Below are 22,814 nucleotides of genomic sequence, written 5' to 3' on the forward strand. Positions count from 1 at the left end.
TGCACCTTGAGGTATCTTGGCACTTTTTAAACGTTAGAACTACTACATGATTTGGTTATTAATTATAAGATCTGTTGGGCAGTGTGACCTTTTGACTGATCTTGATAAGCTTATTATATGCTGTCCAATGTGGTGTCTTTCAAGTATAGTTATCAGTTTCATTCTGCTACAATAGGAAAAATAGTATTTGTGTACATTCAGTAATGAGTTGTACTTTTGGATTCCTCTTGTAGTCATATCCCACTGAAGATTTGGCAGCATTGTTGTTAAGGTCGTGCACAGGCATCTTTGAGAGCCTGCCGTTCCCACAACAGGCTCTTTGAGTGATTTGCTTCCTCTCCAGTTTTGTGGGTCCTGAGGAGGAGGTTGTGGAAACTGCAGGTTCTCCCATTGATTTGGCAGGTGATGGTTGATGAGACAAGGGTGAGTGGTTTGTGAGACTATCAGCTCCTATAGCTTACCTGGGGCCTCTGTATCCTTGAGGTTGTCAATACCATCCCAAATGCTGCTGCTCTACTTTGAGCATTCATGGGCTAGAGATTCCCAGGAGTCGGTAGGGTTATTGCTATCTTCAAGGAGACTTTGAGCACATCCTTGAATCTTTCTCCTGTCCACCTGGTAATTGCTTCCAATTACTGAGCTTGGAATGGTGTCTTTTTTTGGGAGTCTCAAAGCAGTGTGGTTTGCCCATCATAACTGAATGTAACTAGGAACTCTACTGGGATATTGTCCTTGGAGAAGAAAATGTCAGTGCTTTGCTTATACTTCCAGTGAATTTGAAGGAATTTGCAGAGACAATGCAGTTTTTTTTAAACAGTATATTTTCCAGTATCTTGAGATTTGCTGTAGGTAGTCCAGATCTTGGAAGCATACAAGGACAGTATCACCTGCTGCCTATTAGACCTTTAGTGCCAGCTTTAGAAGATTAAGAGGTTAAAGTTCTAACTTTGCAACATACTGCCTATTTACTTTCCTCTGGCTCAAATTAAATGACCAATTTCTCATTTCCTTTCAAAAACGAAAGACTTGCCTTTTATGCAACACATTTATAACAGCCTCAAATCCTTCACAGCTAATGAAGTACTTTTGAAATGTTGTATTATAGAAAACCCGGCAGCCAATTTCTGCACAGCAAGCTCTCTCAAACAACATTTGTTTATAATGCTGGTGGAGAGAGACAGTTTATTGGTGCCAGTGCTTTTATATAACAGCATATGCCCTGATTTCTACAAGCAATGCCAAGGGGAAATCGGCTACCAGAAGATGCTGCTGTTGCTACTTTAGTGCTGCTTGTGGTATAACAGGATTGTTCAGTAAACTTGTCATAGGTTCCTGTACTTTTGTCATATCTTCATGTAAAGATATTAATCTGTTTTCCTTTCAAATTGCAGTCTCAAGCTGGAATGTGAGAAGTTGGCCAGTGAAAAGACAGAAATGCAACGGCATTACGTCATGGTATGTACTCAAGTATGTATGCCAATAACATCCATTATCGTTTCCAAAATACAGTGGGGGTGGGGGGAAATCTGTTCAATGTAATTGTCACTCATCTTGCTTTTTAAGAACATCTCACTGCTCGCGATTGCTCCCAGCTTGGGTCATCTGGGGTTTATGTGGCCACTTCATTTGCTAAGAGGTGTTAAATTACCTGCTTCAGGCAGGTAATATTATGCATTGCTAAACACTAGAAGAGCTTCCTGTTAGGGGTTGATACTTGCCTAAGGCGAACCAAAAACTATAATAAGAATTCTTTTTCCATTTGAAATGTTTATTGAGTTAAATCTGGTTGACTAAACAATTACGTAGTTCACTTTACAAGATAAATATACTGAGCTGTCTGTATATTTTGTCCATGGCACCCTGAGCTCAAAGGCAGGAAGACTCTAGGCTTGTATTGAATTAACTGATTAGTCAAGGTGGTTAGAATGTGGAACCCTGGCTAGTCAAATGGGGCTTAATGTTGATAGATTAAAGCCAGGGGGATTACGTGGGGAAGAACAGAAGGAATTCTCTCTTTGGGGTAGGTATCATTGGCAAGGTTGGCATTTAATGCCCACTTGAAGGTTCTGATCTGATTGCTTCAACTATTTCAAACCTCTGGTTAATGTACACCCACAGTCACCTTCCTGGGACTCTGTGACTTGATGAAGGGACAGTGAAGTCAGGATACTGTGCAATTTGGAGAGGACCTTCCAGCTGATGCCATACTCTTGTGTCTTTTGTACTTGCCTTTTTAGCCAATAGACATTGTGCAATATGTTAAATGGGTGAGATGCAGAGAAGCTTGTGTAGAGTGTGAATGCCAGTGTAGGCAATCTGGTTCTGATGGGATAAATGACTGGTTTCTGTACTGAGAAATTGAGTGCAAAATCATCCCATCCCAGGTCTTAACTGCAAGAATGACTCAGACCAGAGTCCTAAAGCTTAATAAAAGATCTTCCTTCCATCCTAAGTTCACAAGTAGTAATGTTCACTGATAATTGTATTTGAAACTCTGCAACAAATGCAGACATCTGTCCCTGCAAGAACACAGGGTTGGACAACATTTGGCTGTGGACTAATGAGTCAAGTAACATTTGAGCCTTGAGTGACAGGCCATGACCATCTCCCACAAGAGTTTAACCACCTACATTTCTCATTCGTGCATTACATTCATCAAGCCCCCCACATCAGATCCCTGGCAGTTGCTCTTGCTGGACCAATGATGTAAATACTGTGTGTACAAGGGCAGTCCAGAGGCTGGGAATCCTGCAGTGAATAATTTACCTCCTGACATTCCAAAGCCTTTCCAACTTCTACAAGGAGTGTAAAAGAATACTCTCCATTTGCCTGGGCACATGTACCTCCAGTAACACTCAGGAAGTTGAATCATGAGCATAAATAGGGTGAATGCAGTTCTTCCCCCCCCCCCCCCCCCCCCCCCCCACTCCCCCAAGGTTGGGGAATCCAGAACCAGAGGCAAGGTGAGAGCGGAGAGATTTAATAGCAATCCGAGGGGCAACTTTTTCACCTAGAGGGTGGTCTGTATATAGAATGAGCTGCCAAAAGTGGTTAACACAGATTAGCAACATTTAAAAGGCACTTGGACAGGTATATGGATTGGAAAGGTTGAGAGGGATATAGGCCAAATGGAATAGCTTAGATAGGAACCTTGATTGACATGGACTAGTTGTGCTGAAGGGTCCAACTTCCAGAACACTGCCACTGGTTGGCAGCTCATTGTAGTGTAAAAGGTCATGGCTGTCATGTGACTGTGACAACACTGATCCCTCTGGCTGGGATGACACCATTGAGCACATGGCTGAACGTGACACCACTGTCAATCAAGGTTTGGCTCACCCCATTAGGTAAACAGCTTTGTCCTTGCTGGACCACTCAGATTGGTCTATGCGAGCACCTTTGTCCTGGGCACACCTACCATTGGCCCATTTAAACACCTTTGTCCTTGCTGGACCACCCAGCCCCCCAGCAGTATAAAAGTGCTGCATGTTTGGTTTTCTCTCTCTGAGGATGTTGAGGTAAGCTGAGCACTACTTCAGGGCAGTTAGTTAAGGACTCTCAAGAGCCAATGATTGTCAAGAATATCAGGGTGTTCAAACACTGTATTGTTTATTCCCTGTGTGTGCGCACCTCACTCCCTGTTGTGATTCCCTCCACATTCGTGATCTCCTGCTTGAGTGTGTGAGTGCATTTGTTCCTTTCCATTCTGTTCCTGTGTCTGTCTTTGTAAATGAAAATTCTCCTTTTTTTTTGAAGTACAAAGACTGTGTGTCCAAATCTCTATCTTTAAGATCCAAAAGAACCTTTCTCACAACACTCATCCACCAGGCTAAATGTGCACTTGTCTCCACCATGGCTGCGGTGTGCACCATGTATAAAATACATCAAGGTTACTTGGACTACTCCTGTGCGACCTCCCAAGCCCACAACTTCTACCACCATGAAGGACAAAAGCAGAGATGCACAGAACATCGCTCTCTGCATGCATTCCTCCAAATTGCACACCATATTGACTTAAACTCAGCACTAAGGAACCAGCAATATGTTTCTAAGTCCTGGAACCTCCTTCCCTACCCAACCCTACTCTGGGAGCACCTCCACCAGTAGGACAGCAGTGGTTCAAGGAGATTGCTCACCAGCAGCTACTTGAGGGTTATTGGGAATGGGCAACATACTGGCCAGCAATTTCCAGATCTTGAAAAAGGAATAGATTGAGCAAAATCAGGTGTGGTAGTTAAGTACTGCAGTGGTCACTGTCTACTTTGGGAAGTGATAAATTGTCAAGGGTTCTTTCTCACTTCTGTTCAGTGTCCTTGTGTGGTTCAAAGATTGAGACCGAGCTCAAATACTGATAGTCTGCCCATACTCCACAGCAGTGTCTCATTTTTAGTTGAGGTATTAGAAGATCCCTGGCACTGAATTAGACCAGAACAAAGGGTCAGTGCCTTCAGGAGAGGAATGCAGAATATTGGCAAGGAAGAAAAGTTGCATATGTTTTGGAGTGGATGAAAATGTGTTCTTAGTGCATATTTGTAGCTCTGTCAGAAATAGAGCTTTAGTTCAAGTTGTCTAATCTTTTCCTGTTAGTGATCCAAACTATGTCACTGGGTGCCAGATGAGCCACTTCAAAAAGGAGCAGCCAAAAATAACCCTTCATTCTGTGAAGTATCCTTTTAATGTTTGGAGCCCAACGCCAGGCAGTATGACACAAGCAGTAGTGTTATCCCCACAGAATGAATGGGACTCTTGTTTGGAGTGACTTTAGCTTAAAGTGATACATGGTGAGCTACACAATCAGCCACCAAACAGAAACTTTCTGTTCTTGTGGGGCAGCAGAGATTTGCGAGATTGGCTTTAAACAGGAAGTTGCTCTTTGTTCTGAACTGGATTTGTATTCAATAAAGCCACGTGACCCCTCCAAGATGTTGGGGAGCAGGATGAAGCAGAACTTGTGCACACATGTAGCATGTAAATGTTCTCTTGGGAGTTAACTCATTAGCATTTGAATTCACAAGCTTAACATCTTCTCCTTTTTTGTTGGGGGGGGGGGGGGACTTTGAGATCTGACTGGTGGGATGGGCTGTTCAGTGAGGGAGATTTTGATCTGATTTAAAGTGTTTCATAGTTCCTGCTGTCCCTCAGGCATTGGGTCCCAGCAACAAATCTGCCCTCCATGAGGCAAAGGCATTGCTGCAGAATTGGGCATCACTTCACAGTGACACTGCATGTGTCACGTATCAGCAACAAAAGAAACACACCAAATCATGTATAAGTGTTAGAAACTATTTTATTAATAACTACTTATTATCATAAGAAAAATAAAAGTAAAAATGTTAAAAGTAAAAATGTTAGATATTAAACATTAACCCCTAAAACTAAACTCTAAATTCCCAAACTGCAAGTCTAGGAATAGTTCTCAAAGTTTAGTTCAGCAAGCCATAAGGTGAAACATGAACAAAGGTTTCTGCAAAACCACAGTTGACTGAAGAGATATAGAGAGAAATTACGAAATCCAAATGTTCCACGATGGAACCCATACGACGCCTCAGTCACCGAAGGTCTCCATTGCTTTGTCCCAAAGTATATGCCACCTCGAAAGGTATTCGAGATGCGGCCATCCACACAGATACCTGTTTCCTTCTACAGGTTAACGACAAAGTGGACTCCACTGGATTATTCCAAAAATCCACACGTGGATTGTAGTGACAGACACAGTTATTGTTTTTCATCCATCGATACAGAGACCAGCAGGCAGGGTGTCTCTCTCCCTCTCTCCTCTGACTGACCACTCCAAAATGTCAGCATGTCATTATCTCTTGTTGTCATAATCATGCCACACACACACCTGTGCTATGTCTTAAAGGGACATTCACCAAATAGTAACCTAATCTGTAATGCATGCACTGTCCTTGACTACTCTGTGCAGGACATGTCATAATAACACAATAAGGAGCTTGGGACTGAAGTGCAGTGTTGCCATGTTAGGGTGGTTGAAGGTTAGTGGGAAGAAATGGGGCTGTGCTTTATTTGGCACCTAACTGTTCAATACCCCACAATTCTGAGCTTGTCTATTGAGGGCTTTATGTGGAAACCTGTTCATTCTTTAAGTCTGGACATGAACGCGCACACTGCAGAGCACAGCTTTCAGCCTCTCCTGTCTTCCAGCACAGATAGAAGGCTTAGGTGACCAGGTACCTGAACCCCAGATGATACCGCCTTTCTGTTTGTGACCCCTGCATTATGGGGGTGGGTGGTGGTGTTATGATCCTAATAAATGGATTGTGATTTTTCCAAAACATGAAGCAGTGTAATCTGTACATGTATCAAAAAATAAGTTGGGTGGGGGGAGGGATATATAGTTCACTTATTTTCCTTCTCCACATCAATTTTGTAAGAATTTCTACTGCATATACAATTTTTGGTTTGATTTATGAATTCCATAAGGGTGAATTTCTATTACCTGGACTGCTGTAAGCTGGTGTTTGCCTGTACTTGGAGCCTGGCATTTATGCAACTTTGCACCTTCCATTCCCCTTACTACAGTCAGCTGACTTGGTCAATTTCTTGCATCGTACACTTTTGGGAAGGGAGGGATCTGTCCTTGTACCTCCTGGACTCTACTCAATGCATCAATAAAAGTCAGTGTGGTGAAAGATCTGCCAGAATTTTATTGAATGGTGGAACAAACAGGGAATAAAATTGCCTACTGCTTTTTCTTGCATGGTACCCTCATCTGTGCAATGGATTGGGGCAGAGCATATATTGACTGGTTAGGGATCCTACATTCAGAGGTGTCAGGCTCTAGCTGAGAATAAGGCCTCTGTCTGCTGGATCTTTTGGTGCAGACATTAGAAATCCATTGATTCAAACTGAAGAGCAAGGAATTTGTGGACTCAAACATTGCTACAGCATTGAATCGAGCCATCCAGCCATCAGGTCTGTGTCATTGATTTTTCTCCCCATGAGACCTGTAATCATTCTCCTGTTCATTTGCCATACTCTTTATAGTCCTGTTTCCCAAGCAACTATCGATATTCCCTTTTAAAAAGAATCCATTAAATAGTGGATTCTAAACATCCTCTGTGCACAGAATTCTTTATAACCTGTCCTTTAGTTCTCTGATTTGAAAGGGCACAGACTTGACATTAGCATCCTGCTGACCAGTGGAAGCAATCCATCATTATTTGTCTTTACAGCCCTTGATACTTCTGAAGACTTGTAGTCATCTTTCTTGAGGATAAATATCTTCACTTCTCAAGGCTCCATTTATACTTGGAATCTCATTCCTCCTCAGTTAAATTATGCTGCCCCTTTTCCATGGGTTTCACCATCTTTCCTGTGTAGGGGTTCCCAAAATTGTTTGCCATGCCTTAACTATGGCCTAATTTAAGTGCATTCCTTTTAACATTTAGTATGTCTTTGGAAGGATTGGATTAACCTTTCTCTCAACCATCGATCTCATCTTCAATAATCTGCAAAACCACACATCGATGTACTACCTCTCTGCTCCATTAGAATCGTGCATAATTCCTTTCCCCATCAGAACATAGAACATCACAGCACAGTACAGGCCCTTCAGCCCATGATGTTGTGCTGACATTTTATCCTGCTCTAAGATCTATCTAACCCATCCCCCCCACATAGCCCTCCATTTCTCGATCATTCACGTGCCTAAGAGTCTCTTAAATGTCCCTAATGTATCTGCCTCCACCACCTCTGCCTGCGGTCCATTCCACGCACCCATCACTGTTTTTCTCCATCAAGTCACCTCTCATCCTCCTTTTCTCTAAAGAGAAAAAGCCTGAGTTCGCTCAACCTATCCTCAGTATTCTTCCAAAATATTTTGTTTCACATTTTTCTGCATTGAACTGCCTTCTCCCTCCTTCCATTTATCAGTCACTTTTTGTTTTGTTGTCTTGCAGAGACCTTGTTTTAATTTCTCAATATCTGTGTGGTATCACAGACAAATTTCAGTTCCCTCTCTTTAATCAAGCCATTTTGTTTTTAAGAGCAAATCCAATACAGGGTCTGGAGCATATAAGCTTCATTATGGGTCTAGTAATTTGGTGGTGTGGGCTAAAACTCTGGGGACCATAGGTTGAAGAGTCCAAATCCCACCAAACTGCAAATATCATTTAAATTTAGTTTTTCTAAGTAATCTAGAATAAAAAGCTGGTGTTGGCATTTGTAACTATGAAAGCACCACATTTGCATTTTAAAGAAAAAACAAACATTTGGTTCACCACTGTCCTTTTTAGAAAGGAAATCTGCCATCCTGGCCTACATGTGACTCCAGGCCTACATCAATGTGGTTGACGTGTTACATTTCAACTTCTAAATGAAACAAACCACTCAGTTGTATCAGAAACTGTGCAATATACAATGGAGTACTGTTGCCACTTGAACTACAGTGTTTCAAGAAGAGGATCTTCTCAAGGGTAATAAATGCTGGCCATCGGTAAAGAATGAAATTATTCATGTGGAAAATCACTTGCCTACTCTTCCTAGGATTGGAAATGTGTAGCCATAATTATTTCAACTCCATCTGGCATGATATTTACACCTTACTAAGTGCATTTCTTAAATGCATTATAAACCCTTCTCTTACACATTTATCCCCTTGTCAATCCTGTTAGTTGATAAATGAATTCCCCTAATCTTGGTCAAATGCACCTTGTCATCAGGAAATGACTAACTGTCCTTTGCTTCCTGGTGTTAATAATTTTGTGCTATAAACTTTTCTCCTGACCAACGTTCCTCGACCAACCAAGGACAAATTAAATGGTCACTTCTCCCATGGCTGTAAAATATTACTGAATAAAATACCAGCCTTGTCAGTCCATTGAGCACCATGGCAACACCGCAGATGCCACTTGTGTGAAGTGCTTTTGACATACTTCAACAGGAAAAACATTGTAAATGCGAGTAGATATTTATTAAAGTTGGAGGTAATCAGATTTCTAAGGGACACAATTGGGTTTAGAAAATCTAACTGAATGGTAGGCCAAGCTCAAGGGGCCAGATGCCCTTGTGCTCCTGTTACTAAAATGTTAGTAGAAGCACTGGGGTTTAAAACTATTTCCAATTGGGACAATGACAAAAATTGACATGCCTTTTAACTGCTGAAAGTTACCTCAGTGTGTACCAAACTTTACAGCTAGTTAGTAGTATTTCAAGTATAGATCCTGCTGTAATGTAGGAAGAGGTCAAGGTATATGTGACTTCAAAAGTCTACATTGGTAAAGGAGAGCTGACCCCTCCATAGTGCAGACATTGTTTTCTTCTTTGGATTCTCATTATTGTGGCTTGAGTGCTCTGTGATCTTTCTATTTGGAAGTAATGTTGTATTCTGTAAAAAATTTCATCATCACCCAACCTAACCTCTTAATTGGATTGGGTGGGGATTCCCACAGGAAATATGCCCTCAATATTGAGGTGGACTAATGATTATTAAGGAGAAAAATATGCTGTGGTCTAATGTGAAACCTAAATAAGAGGGCACAGAGTGTTCTTGCCACAGAAGGCATATAATGAAAGGCTGACCTCATGACTATGGTTGGGTTCTTATTTAACTGACTGTCTCCTTAACTCGGCAAACAAACAGTTTCAAAGCTGCGCCCTGGCATTCTGTTTAGTTTCTCACATGAATTAAATCAGCTTGTGAACTGGGTAAAGGTTGCTTTGTGACCGGCTGCTCACCCACCTGTCTCATGCAGCCAGTGGTGATCCTAGAATAAATTGGCCCAAGACACTGACAATGGTGGCAAGACCCGGCAACAGTATAAAAGTAATGGAAGGATATTTTTAGGAGAGACGGTAAAGTGCAACTTGCAATGACCCAATCCTGTGCTATAGAATTCATTGCAATCATAGAACAGTACAGCACAGGAACAGGCCTTTCGGCCCACAATATCTGTGCTGAACGTGATGCTGGATTAAACTAAGTCTCTTCTACCTGCACCTGATACATTTCCTGCATATTTAACAGTCTCTTAAACGCCACTATGGTATTTGCTTGCGCCTCTACCCCAGGCAACCCTTTCCAGACATCTACCACTCTCGTTTACATTTTTGTTTAAGCTTGTACCACACATCTCTTTTTAAATTTTCCCCCTCTTACTGTAAATGCACATCTTCCAGTACTTAACATTTCTCCCTGAAAAAAAGATTCTGACCATCTACCCTGTCTATGTCTCATAATTTTATAAACTTCTGTCAGGTCTCCCCTCAGCTTCTAATGCTCCAAAGAAAACCATTTGAAATTTGTCCAGCCTCTCCTTATAGCTCATACCCTCTAATCCAGTAAACCTCTTCTATACCATTTCCAAATCCTCCACATCCTTCCTGTAATGCGGTGACCAGAATTGCACACACTACTCCAAGTGTGGCCTAACCAAAGTTTTATAGAGCTGCAACATGACTTCACGACTCTTGTACTCAGTGCCCCAACCAATGAAGGCAAGCGTGGCAAATGCCACATTTACCACCCTACCTACTTGCGTAGCCACTTTCAGTGAGTTATGGATTTGGACACCAAGATCCCTTCGTATAAGGAATTCTTCTTATTTGAAAATTCAATTCTTATTTGAGCTGTTTCAGGATATTATAGTAGTACTTGCAACAAAGATACACTTCTTCATAATTTGTTTAAAAACATGAGTAGTCCCCACAAGTTTAATTACAGGACAGTGGGACGGAGGAGGCAACTTTCAAAGTTTAGTTGCAACAAAGAACAAGAGTGATGTTTCATTTCCTTCCTGTAACTGGAATATGGTTGCAGAAATATTACAATCATCTGGGTCTGATGTTTAAAGGAGTGGAATTAATTTAAGCACAGATAATCTAGGCTTTAGGAGGCTTTGCCAGTCTCAACACTGTAACCATGCTTCTTAATTCATCATCATATTCTCAAAGCTGGTTTCCAATGATGCGATCAGCATTTAGCGTGAACAAAAGGTGGTGTCTCTGAGGCTCAGTGGGTTAAGGAGTTTGCAGAACCACATACTGGGAGTAGATGATCATGGGTTTGATTCTTGGTTGACGCTGATTTAGTTGACCTCAATGGTGTCACTAAGCGAGGCCTATTATTAGTCTTGTTCATAGTGAAGGAAAATTTTTTTAAAAACTCAAGGATTCAAATGTTTCTTTCCTCAGTTCCTCTCCAGTGCTTCTGTGTGACCGTTTCCCTTGTCTTTAATGTTCCACTCACCCATTAGTGAAAATGCTTTATTTCTCAGATCATCAACCTCCTCTACAAACTTTCCTGGAAGGGAGCTTTTTGCATGACTCCAGCCTGTGTCCTCAGTCATTTCGTTCTGGCCTCCTGTTCACATCCCTCTGTACACCAGTGACAATGGATCTCTGTCTCTGTCACATGAAGCCTTTCTTGGATATTGCTCTTAAATCCAAGATGACTATTCTGTGTCATGTTTGTCTTCTCAGAAGTCCCTTGGAATGTGTATGCCATGTTGAAAGCTCTATTATTTGAACTTGTTGCTGAGCTTGTTACCACCACCGTCCTCATCCTGAGGCTAAATGCTTGGGAGATTTCTGTAGATTAGGGGCAGGGCAGCCTACAAAAATCATGGTCTTTTTTTTTCCCCCAAGTAATGGGTCAAATTATTGAGATCGCAGGAAAAAGCGCTGGAGTAATATTGGCTTTTGTGCTCTTCCTTTGTACTACAGTGTGACTGACCTGTATTCTTTGACTACTACTCGCATTAGAAGCAGTTAAAGGAAGGTTCACTTGGTTGATATCTGGGGTGAGGAAAGGTTGAGCAGTTGGATCTATAATCATTGAAATTTATAAGAATGAGGTGATTTTTTATTGAAATATTTAAGATTTTGAAGGGGATTGAGGAAACATAAGAAATTTTTCTGAAATCTCTGCCATTCATTAAGATACTGACCTTTTTACCTCTGTGCCACTTTCTTGTACTAATTCCCTGTTCCTTGATTCCCTTAACATCTTGGGAAATGTCATCCCTGTACCCACCCTGTCAAGCCCTGTAAGAATTATGTATGTTTCAGTGAGATCACTTCCCATTGTTATCAGCGCATGTACAGGGCCAGTTTGCTTAATTTGACCTTGTAGGACAATCCCTTCATCTCAGTAACTAATCTTTTGAACTTTTGCTGCACTCCCTTTTGGAGATGTATTGATTCATGGATAAGGAAACCACATCTATACACCACATTTCAAGTCTGATCTCACTCGGGGCCTATATAAAGCCTTTACTCTCGTATTCTAATCTTCTTGCAATTAAGGCCAATGTTCTATTTGCCTTCTTAATTGCTTGTTGTTAACTTTCAGTGATATGTGTGTGTGTGTGTATAAGGGCATGCAGGTCCTTGTGAGCAATATAATTTTGCAATCCCTCATTAAAAGTAGGTAGAAGCTTTATAAAATACTACTTTGGTTAGAATTGGATGCGGCACTCCACTTATATCACTAAACTTTAAGTAGGATGTGAAGATCCTAGAGAACGTGCAAGAAATGGTAAGACCCTGGAGTGTTATTTTAAGAACAGGGAAACAGGTACATAGTTCCCTGAAAGGAGAGAGACCAGTAGATAGGGTGGTGAAGAAGGCATTTGGCACGCCTGTCTTCATTGGACAGGGCACTGAGTACAGGAATTGAGACATAATGTTACAAATGTGCAAATGATTGTTGAAACCACACTCAGTATTGTGTGCAGATCTGGTTGCCTAGCTATAGGAAGGATGTCATTAAGCTGGAGTGGGTGCAGAAAAGGAGTGCCCAGTTAGACTTGGGACTTTTTTCCCTGTAGCGTAGGAGGCTGAGGGGTGACCTTATAGAGGTGTATAAAATCATGAAGGTCATAGATAAGGTGGATGGTCACAGTCTTTCTCCTAGAGTAGGGGAGTCCAAAACTAGATGGGTTTGAGGTGAGAGTGGAAGGATTAAAAGGGACCTGAGATGCAACTTTTTCACTCAGAAGGTAGTGGAAAGAGCTGCCAGAGGAAGCTGTAGAAGTGGGTTCAATTACAAGGTTTAAAAGACATTTAGACAGGTACTATACATAGATAGGAAAGATTCAGAGGGATGTGGGCCAAATGCAGGTAAATGGAACTAGCCCAGGGAGGCAACTTGGTTGGCATGGTGAGTTGGGCCATTGGCCTCTTTCTGTGCTGTATTGCTCTATAAATACTTGAGTTGTTCCAGAGATGAGGGAGTTCAGCTATAATTCTTGCTCCTGATGTCTGAATATGCTCCGCATGGAGCAAACCATGTTGAGAGGAGATTTGATGGATGTGCACAAGGTCATGACAGGTTTGGGTAGAGTAAATAGAGAAACTGATGCCATTAGTGTAGGTTTCAAAAATCAGATATAAATTTGGGGCAAAATGTATTTGGTGAAGAATTTTTCTTTTACTCGGGTGGTAGTTGGAATTTTGAATTCTGTTCTTGTAGGGGAGGTGGAAACAGTACATAAAAGCTTTCAAAGGAAAGCTGGATAGAAACTTGAGGAACTGATTTGCAGGGATGTAGGTACTGGTGGGATTGCTCCATTAGGAACTGTCATTGATTCGATAGACCAAATGGTGGTCAACTGTGCTTCATCAATTCTATGAAGGGTAGCATGGGACAGAACTGGTTGGGACTGCATATTCTAGACTCTGTTGCCTGTGCCAAACTGTGAAGTAAAGGTGAGAGGGAATTGTACAATGGTCAGATTTTACTGAAGATTTCACACGGAAAGTCAGAGCTGGATGGGAAAGAAAGAAACCACCTGAGGGGGTAGGGGTGGAATCCAAAGGTAATGATGTGAATGTTAATTTCAATACATGGCGGCAAGAATGGTCTGATGGGTAGGCAGCCAGATTGGGTGGTGGTCCACTATTGGATTTGGTGCATATAGGGTACAGGGAGGTTGGCAGGAAGGAATATTTGTCAAATTGAGCCTGAATTTGGCAGAAGTATAGATGAGGGAGGGCCAGCTACAAATATGCTGATGGGGAATTTGATATTCAGCTTTGCGTCCGATGGGATGTTTAGCCCTGAGCAGCTGGCCAGTGAGGAAATGGGGAAACTGATGAAGGAGAGGGTTCACGGGTGGGTGCTAGTGATTCTCTTGGTCTTCCTCGTGCTCCATTTCAATTGATGTTGGGCAGGAAGATGCAAGGTTGAGTGAAGTAGAGCTGGCTGCCATCAGCGTCCAAGATGATCAATATATATCACAAGGGAGAGGAACCAATGCAGGCATAGCAGTACGGAGAGGAACCAACATAGGGGCTGCGCCAAGGAGAAGAACCAGTGAAAGGATGAAACATTGATCAGGGAGTTTAGTCCAGAAAATTAACAAAGCAGTGGACCTCAGTCCAGAGACGAGCAGAGGAAGAAACCTCTGAACTGCAGTGATGCAGTTGGAAATAAATTGGGGCTAGTGTTTGACAGAATTGTGGGGAGGGGTCCCTGAAGGTGGCGGGGGGGGGGGGGGAAGTGGAGTATTACTGTCAGGTACCCCAGCACTTTATCTTCTATGGGGAGGGGGATTCCTGGCAGCTGTGAAGAAAATTGGTGGCAACTGAAGATTTCTAAATGAAAGTAGGGTTGGGGGGGGGGAGTGATGCACAGTGTTGTTCGTAGATGATGACTTTCATGACTTTAGCTTTGAGAGAGATCCATTATTAGGCAGTGGATAGAAGTGTTGAAACTCTGAGTTGGCATTTGTGATACCACCTTGAGAACACTATTCCTGAGCAGTCAAACACTAGTCCTAATCTGTATGATTTAGTACCATGTTAGGTGGTACCTTTGCTTGCAGGATTATGTTGGGACACTAAAGATAATATACATATTCATTGTGTCCAATGGTTTGTGTGTATAGCTATTGGAGTTTAAGATCCTAAGAGTATCCTAAGGTAATGTGTTATTACTGTTACACACCGTCACCAAAGCTCTTATCTTTATCCAGCCAAAAGAGTGCCACCAACTCCTGATGTACACATTTCCTAGTCCTTAATCATCAGAGGCATCTGCCTCCTGGAGTTCCCCTTGCAAACGTCCTCTAGAGCAGCTCAATAAAGAGGGCCCAGCATCAACTTATGAGGGCAAAGAAGTATGGCCAATAAAAGCTGCCTTGCTTTGCCACTCTCATGAGAAATGAAAAAGTGCAAGTAATAGAGCAAATTTCAAAGATTAAATGTTGAGAAAATGCTTGTTGATTTTCCTCTCTGCTGCGATTGAAATTGAGCTGGGGTTGTAAACAGGCAAGTTGACATCCACTCTGAGTGCACTCACCACCTACCCCATTTCCTGCCCAGGGCTCTCCTTGTGTACTCAGGCCGTGCCTGTTCTCAGTCGGATGTAAAGTGCTTGGAGGGCTCTGCCAGTGTGGTTGCCCATCTGTCGTGTTACAGCCTATGTCTTCGGGCAGATCTCAAATCCTCACCCACCCCACCATTCTGTCAAATGGCTGCAATGATGTCATGTCATTAGAAAGGGCATGTAACGATTTATCACTTTTGACAATGGTCCTACCATTATTTGTTAATGCAACATGCCAGCAGTCACTTGTTGTAACTTGCTGTGTGTGCTGATGACCCAAACATCTGCCTTTGATTGTTTTCTGAAGTTGTTACAAAAAGCAAGACATTCTTAAGCTGCCGCTCTATCTTATAGGTGATGCATATGAAAGCAACACCTCTTTCATCATCTAGTGATTTTCGGATTTATTCATTGACATGCTGTCCCCACTCATTGAGATATTGCAGGCACCTCTCCCATGAGTTCATTCCAATAAATTTGGACAGGGTACATACTATTGGCACTTACTATTGCCTAAACTGTGCTTTCTACCAGATTTTTAAAAATTCATTCACAGGATTTACAATCCCTAATAAATCCCTGGAGCTGAATGGCTTGCTTGGCCTTTCCAGAGTGTAGTTAAGAGTCAGCCACAATGTTGTAAGTCAGAGTCACACAAAGACCATACCATAAAGATGGCAGATTTCCTTTCCTGAAACTCATTGCTGAACCTAATGGGTTTTCACAACAACCAGATTGTTTCATGATCACCTTTACTTCTGCTAGTATTTTATTCCCAATTTTCTTTTAAATTACAGGAATTTAAGTTCCTCGGCTGCCATGGTGGGCTTCGAACTTGTTTCCAAATGCTGTTGGCATACTGGTCTAATTTGGCCGACATGCTGCTAGTGTTCCTCTTTCTTTAAGATAGATACTGAAATATCTGCAAACAAGAATTGGGAGGTCCAAGCGTTGTTAGACAACTTCTGATTGTTGCAAGCAGTTATTAAGAGAGATGGCATTCTCTCTATGCAAATAATGGCGATTGCAGGGATTAACATTCCTGAAGATTTGCGTTGGAGCACAGCATAGGGATGGATGGCAAAGGGGGGGTCTGTGAACATGGAAGTATTAGTAGAAAGTGTCAGTAAAACGTGAAGGGTATGGTTGGTTTTTTTGAGCCCCACAAGCCTGTTCTGCCATTCAGTAGATCATGTATTGTCCATCCATAACTGCCTCAGCAATGAGGGGAGAACTGAAGGCAGATGTGTGGATCTGGAGTTGCATATTGTCCAGACTGGGTAAGGATCAGTGATTTCCTTCTCTATAGGGCTTTAGTGAAGCAGATGGGTGTTAAGACAATCCAGTTATTTAACGGTTACATTACTGAGACTATCTTTTTACTCCAATGCTGTATCGGAATTCAACCTCTTGTGTTTTGTTTTGGATAACTGATCATGGTCTCTGAGTGCTGGCCCAGCAACTTCTGAGCCACCATAACCTCTGCACAGTTTCTTCATTTCTCCAATGTGGATCCAAGTCCCTGAACGCTGTTGACCTAAGCCAGAATGTTTTGTGTCATATCCATGATTTATCAGTGGATCCAAGTCCTTGGACACCAACCCACGCCAGAATATTTTGTGCCATATTCGTGATTTATCAACGAAGTACATGGAATGGGAGCTGGATAAATACCGAATATTTAATAAATGAATATGTTGGCTGGAAAGAAGGAGACAAAGCATTAAATACAGCCCAGAATGTTTGGACTGAATAACTAGCTTCTGCACTATAAATTTTATAAAGTCTTGTGAGCTTTAGTCTGCCAATGTTCAGGTTCCCAGTTGTAATTTTGTCTCTTCTCTTTTCTTTCCAGTATTATGAAATGTCCTATGGATTGAACATTGAAATGCATAAACAGGTAAGCCTTTTCCTCTGAGTGTTTTGAAGGTTGAACAGCTCCATTAATCAGTATTACTGTTTCTTCCTTTTGTAGAATGACAGTAATTTTCCCTATCTCCATACTGCAGTCACAGATTGCAATGTGCCTCTGTGCTCCACTATCATCCATCTCTAGAGCCGGTGACAGGAACCCCACAAGAATAACTTCAGATACAGCAAAACATCTAGTATAAGGGAATAAGGCCAGGATGGACTAGAAAGGGGCCAGGATGTGGGTGTTCATAATCCCTGAGGTCACCTGGCACTGGCCCATTCACAAAGCTAAATTTATCAACTGAGGCGTTTTGTGAATGGAACTCCCTAGATTAGGACCAGACACAGATTCTTGAGAGCTGTTGCAGATCGAGCAGTTGGCTGGCAATTCTTTTTCGAAAAGCTTTGCAGAAAAGAAATTCAGCCCTTCACACCAGTGTTGTTCCTCAGGAAAAGCTGGCCATAGAGTGCTAATTTTTTTGCCCCATGCTCATTTCCCTTAATATCTCCTTTTTATATACCCTAAATATTATAAATTAAACCAACTTTGGATTTGAATTGAAAATGCCATTTTATAATAAATGTACTGAAGAATATCCATAAGTAATTGATCCTTTGGAATGGAAAAGAAATAAGGTAACTGCATGTTTGTCATGGCTGTGTAGGTAGTTCAGATCATGGTCACCAAAATAAATGAATTTAGTAGTGCAATCGGGCATCTTGCTGAATTATCCTGAAAGCTCTCAAATGGTTTATTCCTGTGCCTCAGGAAAGGGGTTGTAGTGTTTTTTTTCACAAACTCTTTTGACCTGTGGAGCCATTCTACACAATTGGCCTTTCAATGCCTTTTGAAATGAGCCTGGAAATCAACTGTAGTGGAATAGAAAGTTAACCCATCTCCAGGGAATTAATCCAGATTCATCATGGTTGCCCATATGCAGAGGACCAAATGTTCCCCATTTTTGTTCGTTTAAATTGTGCCATCCAGTGTTATCAGTGATATTATTGTTGGCAAGTTTGTATGAAGTGAATGGAAATGTTGAATGGGCCCACATGGCCAATAGCTCCACACGTGCCTTTTGCCGTGCCTCTTCATTTGAACTTTTGCCCTTTATTTCTTTTGCTTATCTAGCTTCTGTTTAAATCCACTTCTTACTGTTGTAGAGAGTTTCCCTTTCTTCTGGCTAAATAAATGAGTTTCCTGAACTATTGAGTTTACTGGTAACTATCTTATATTTACGGTCCCTAATGTGTCCTGTCTCTCTGGTGCCAGATACATCCACAATGTTAAAAATTTCTAGTAGGCCATCCCTCTTACAGAGCCCATGTCTGTTCAATTTGTTTTTTTGTCAATATGCCATATTTTTAACCCCTTCATTACAAACGATGCACAGCGTGACTCCAAGCTTTTGGAGATGACGTGACTTGATAAATCTGTTATTTTGGCCTTCAGTTTTGGCTGGAGGAAGGGTGTGGTGTGAGGCTGCTGGATGGGGAGAGAGAGCATTGGTGGTACTTTGTGTTTGACAGAGAGATCAAGCTCCATAAACAAAGCCTTCAATAAACACCAGAGTGAATCAAAACATGGAAAGCGATTTGCAATAAATTTTTCCATTCCACTGTTTGGGAACAATGCATCAAAAGCCCAGAGGAAAGCTGATCTACAATAAGATCAGCACAGGGTTGGTACTTGTGCCTCGAGGCATTTATCCTGATTAAATACAGTCTGCCTTCCTGTGGTCGGTCTAACTGGTAATTATCTGTCACGACATCCAAGCTAAAAATTTGAGTTACTGCAGCATTTTGTTATTTACAGTGAATAATCTCTGAGCATTAAGTGCTTTGGCCATAGTTTAGCTTTACACTGCATTCTGATATTTAAATTTTGGATGCCACAACTTTTACAATCATTTTTTTAAAAACCTCAGGAAAGGGACCAGGATTTTGGACACAGATCAATGGCAGTGATGTAAAAGAGAAGGTTGCACTGTGGTTAACTCATCGTTACAGAATGCCTTAACCATTGAATGTGGCAGGCCTGGAACTTGGGGAGCAGGGAGGTCGGTATGTAGTCAGCTGGGTGATGTCAACTTCGGTCTGGACTGCTAAAAAACCGCAAAGGAAAACTGCTTGTGTGATGTGTTTGTGCCATGATTAGCTTGTGGTCTGTGGGTAGGGCGCAATTAAAGCTGCTCCTGTTTTATTTATACTTTTTGGTCCATGTAGACTGCTGACTGCATAAGTTTTCTGCAACAAAACCACAGGTGCAAGTAGGTAGTGTGGAAGTCAGCAACGGAACCACTTTAACCAGAAGGAACTGCTCTGAAGCAGGGTATAGTTTCCAACTAGGGACAAAGTTAACTTGGCTCTGTTAATGGTACATTTGCTTCTGACTTGCAATTTAGGGTCTCAAGACTCTAAATTTTGACGGGCCAACCATAGGAGGTCTGCCTTTGTGGGAAGTGGCTTCTTTCTGCTGACCTCCCTGACACTTGTCATGGTGGTTCTTGGAAGTTTCCATTTGAATCAGATTCTTTTTTTTAGCCAACACGACTGAAATCTAGTTAATCAGTCCTTAATCCAGTGGCCATTTGTGAGACATTATTGGTTGCCTATGTCACCATGCAGCTTGTGTTGTTAGGCTTGACATTGAGTGTGAAAGTGCAGCATGTTAAAAGGGGTAGGATTTGAGAAAAGGCTACACAGACTAGGTTTGTTCCTTGGAGTAGGGAAAGGTAATCAAACAAGTATTAAAAGCGATTAAGAGATTTAATGGGAGAAATGGAGAGAAACCAGTTTGGCTGGTGGGGGAGTTTCAAATAAAATAGCATTAAGATTCCAAAAGCAAACTGTGGTAGATGTTGCAAGTGCTTGTCAGGTCAGGCAGCACCTGTGGAGTGAGGAAACAGGTCAACATTTCAAGTTAATAACCTTTCATTACAAGAGGTCATAAAATGTACTAAAGTTGGGTCCTTCAGGGAAGATGTCAGTAAGTACTTCTTCACTTATAGTGGAAATCTGGAATACTTGTGCTCCATAAAGCTGCCAAGCATAGGTCAATAAACTAGTAAAACTGAGATAGATGGATTTATGTTGGGTTAGTGTGCTAAGGAATGTGAGACTACAGCAACTAAATGGAATTGAGATACAGATCAGCCATGATATAATTGAATGGTGAACCAAGCTTGAAGGCTCAGGAAATGCAACAGTGCTCAAATTGTTTTTTAAGATAAAGCCATTCGGTCAACGCTAGCTGGATTATTCGAGGTGGGAGCTGGAATGTAACACTTTGTCTCCCATTTTTGGAAGAGGACAAATTGTAGTGGTGAGTGCTAGTGTTACAAGTCGTTGTCTGGCAAAAGGCAAGTTAATGAGAAATACAGAAGAGTCTGGAAATGCCTAATATTTGTTCTGTAGTTTCTGAAGACTGTTTTAGATGTTGATCATCAGGGTTGTTCAAATTTGGGATTCCAGACTTCATTCAACTGTGTTCCATTCTGAATCCCAATGAAAGGGATTCGCTGCAGACTGTACTTATCACCATAGCTTATTTCTTCCATGAACCAAGCGGTCATGGGAATGGAGTTAAGATAAGAATTGCTGTTTGATATTTGTTTTCTTCCCCCTGACTTGGGTCCAACCCTGCAGGCACCTGCTGCTCTCTGAGACCTCATGCAAGACACCAAGTCTTCATGAGCAAACTCTGAATTTTCAGCCATGGGGTGCAACACGTGCTAATCTCATTGCGTCTTAAATCCTTCACGCATGTGCATCTTTTGGAGAAGGATAAGTACTGGGGACCTTGGCTGATGTTGCTCATTTCCATAGATGTCTTATCCTAGTGTGAATGGAGTGGACCAAATGTCCTCTGTTTATGATCTATTGTATGAAGTCATTCTGGAGAGCTTTTTTCTTTTAAAAAAAAATATTTGTTGTAAAGACCACTCTTTTGCAAAATTGCTATTGCAAATGATCCACTGCTGAAGGCTTTTAAAATTTTGCATGCAAACAAGCCATTAAAAATGCCCTCAAGAAGTAGAGCATGGGTTTTAACTGAGCATGGACTAACAAGGCTGAGATCCCCAAAGGGGTCATTGTAGCTCAGGGCAGGACATAAATTTCAACAAGATATGACATGACTCTGACATGTGCTGTATCCTCCTGTTGTCTTTGCAAATGCACAGGAGTTGATTATGAGCTTGACACAATCCCTGTGGGCCAGGATTTACTTCGCAGACTTGGCGCAGTGAAATCCTAAAAGGTGAATTGAGTTTTCAATTTCACTAAACCTGGTGCCCAGGGCAATCCTTGTCTCTCTGCTTACACCAGGTGGGAAACTGATTTCCATGACTATATCATCTCAGAATGCAAGTCATAGTAAAGAGAATATGGAATTCAGTGGCATGTGGTGTGATTGAGGCAAATAGCATGCATGTAATAAATGGCAAGCTAGTTAATATACATGAGGGATAAAGGAATGGAAGGCTATGCTGATAAATGAGATGGAAGCAACTTGAGGAGAAGACTTGTGTGGAGAGTAACTGCCAGAATTGAAGTAGCGTAGCGGTTAGCGTAACACTATTACAGCACCAGCGGCCCAGGTTCAATTCCCGCCGCTGTCTGTATAGAGTTTGTATGTTCTCCCTGTGTCTGCGTGGGTTTCCTCTGGGTGCTCTGGTTTCCTCCCACATTCCAAAGACGTACGGGTTAGGAAGTTGAGGGCATGCTATGCTGGTGCCAGAAGAGTGGCGACACTTGCGGGCTGCCCCCAGCACACTCTCAATAATGCAAAAAGGTGCATTTCACTGTATGTTTCGCTGTATATGTGACAAATAAATATCTCGTATCTTAAATTCTGTCAGTATGTCGCAATGGGTTAAATACTGATCACAATATATTTTCAATGTAGCACTTTAGGCATTTCCTAATGCAATGTTTACTATGCAGTGAATGACACATACATACACTTGGAAGCCAAGGTCTGGTTGATATCAAATAGAACATCATAACCAATACCCCTGCATTATAGGATGCTGAGAAGATGTGTTCCACGACATTATTTTTCACCATGTTGTAACTTAAAACAAATGCACTCTTTTATTTGGTGATCTTCCAAGATTTCAGGCTCTTAACACCAAAGATGATGTTCTGTATCAAAACCTAAGCAAGATAAATATATTTTTCCTAAAATAAAGTGGCTGGTGTTTGCAATGATCATGCAGCTGTTGCTTACAGATTAAGTGCATACAGAGTTTGATTTGGCAAGCTGGAAACAGGAACCAAATCCATAGAGCAGAATTTGGAGGATGAAAAGTCTTATTGCCTAGCCTAGTTCTGGACAGTAGTGATTTTCAGCTTGGAGATGTAGAGACTCTCCTCTTTCTGTTTCATTAAAATTGGGGGAAATGGTGCAAGGCACCGTTGAGGTTAAGAGGAGCAAGGGAGACGAAGGGAAATGAATGACTAGAGATTAGGTGCTGCTGCTCTTGGAGTTTAATTGATACATGTTTATATCTTACTGTCAAATTGTTTTAAAGCACTTTACACAGTGAATTTGAAGTCTGCTGTAAGGGCAAAAGCCTGGAAATGGTAAGGAACTTGAGGAGAA

The 22,814-nt window shown here is 41.7% G+C and overlaps 1 protein-coding gene across 5 annotated transcripts in view; it reads left to right on the forward strand.

The window, feature by feature from the left end:
- LOC127582672 (transducin-like enhancer protein 4) overlaps positions 1 to 22,814 on the forward strand; it is a 180,018-nt gene that overhangs the window by 17,121 nt on the left and 140,083 nt on the right. For 3 of the 5 annotated variants that reach the window (XM_052038192.1, XM_052038195.1, XM_052038193.1), the window contains exons 3-4: positions 1,392 to 1,467; positions 17,148 to 17,192. In XM_052038192.1, the coding sequence (XP_051894152.1) occupies positions 1,392 to 1,467; positions 17,148 to 17,192 (121 nt within the window). The remainder of the gene's footprint in view (positions 1 to 1,391; positions 1,468 to 17,147; positions 17,193 to 22,814) is intronic. The other 2 variants (XM_052038194.1, XM_052038196.1) reach the window with 1 other exon arrangement.

The sequence above is a fragment of the Pristis pectinata genome, chromosome 24, assembly GCF_009764475.1.
Source record: "Pristis pectinata isolate sPriPec2 chromosome 24, sPriPec2.1.pri, whole genome shotgun sequence".
Classification (NCBI taxonomy): Eukaryota; Metazoa; Chordata; class Chondrichthyes; order Rhinopristiformes; family Pristidae; genus Pristis; species Pristis pectinata.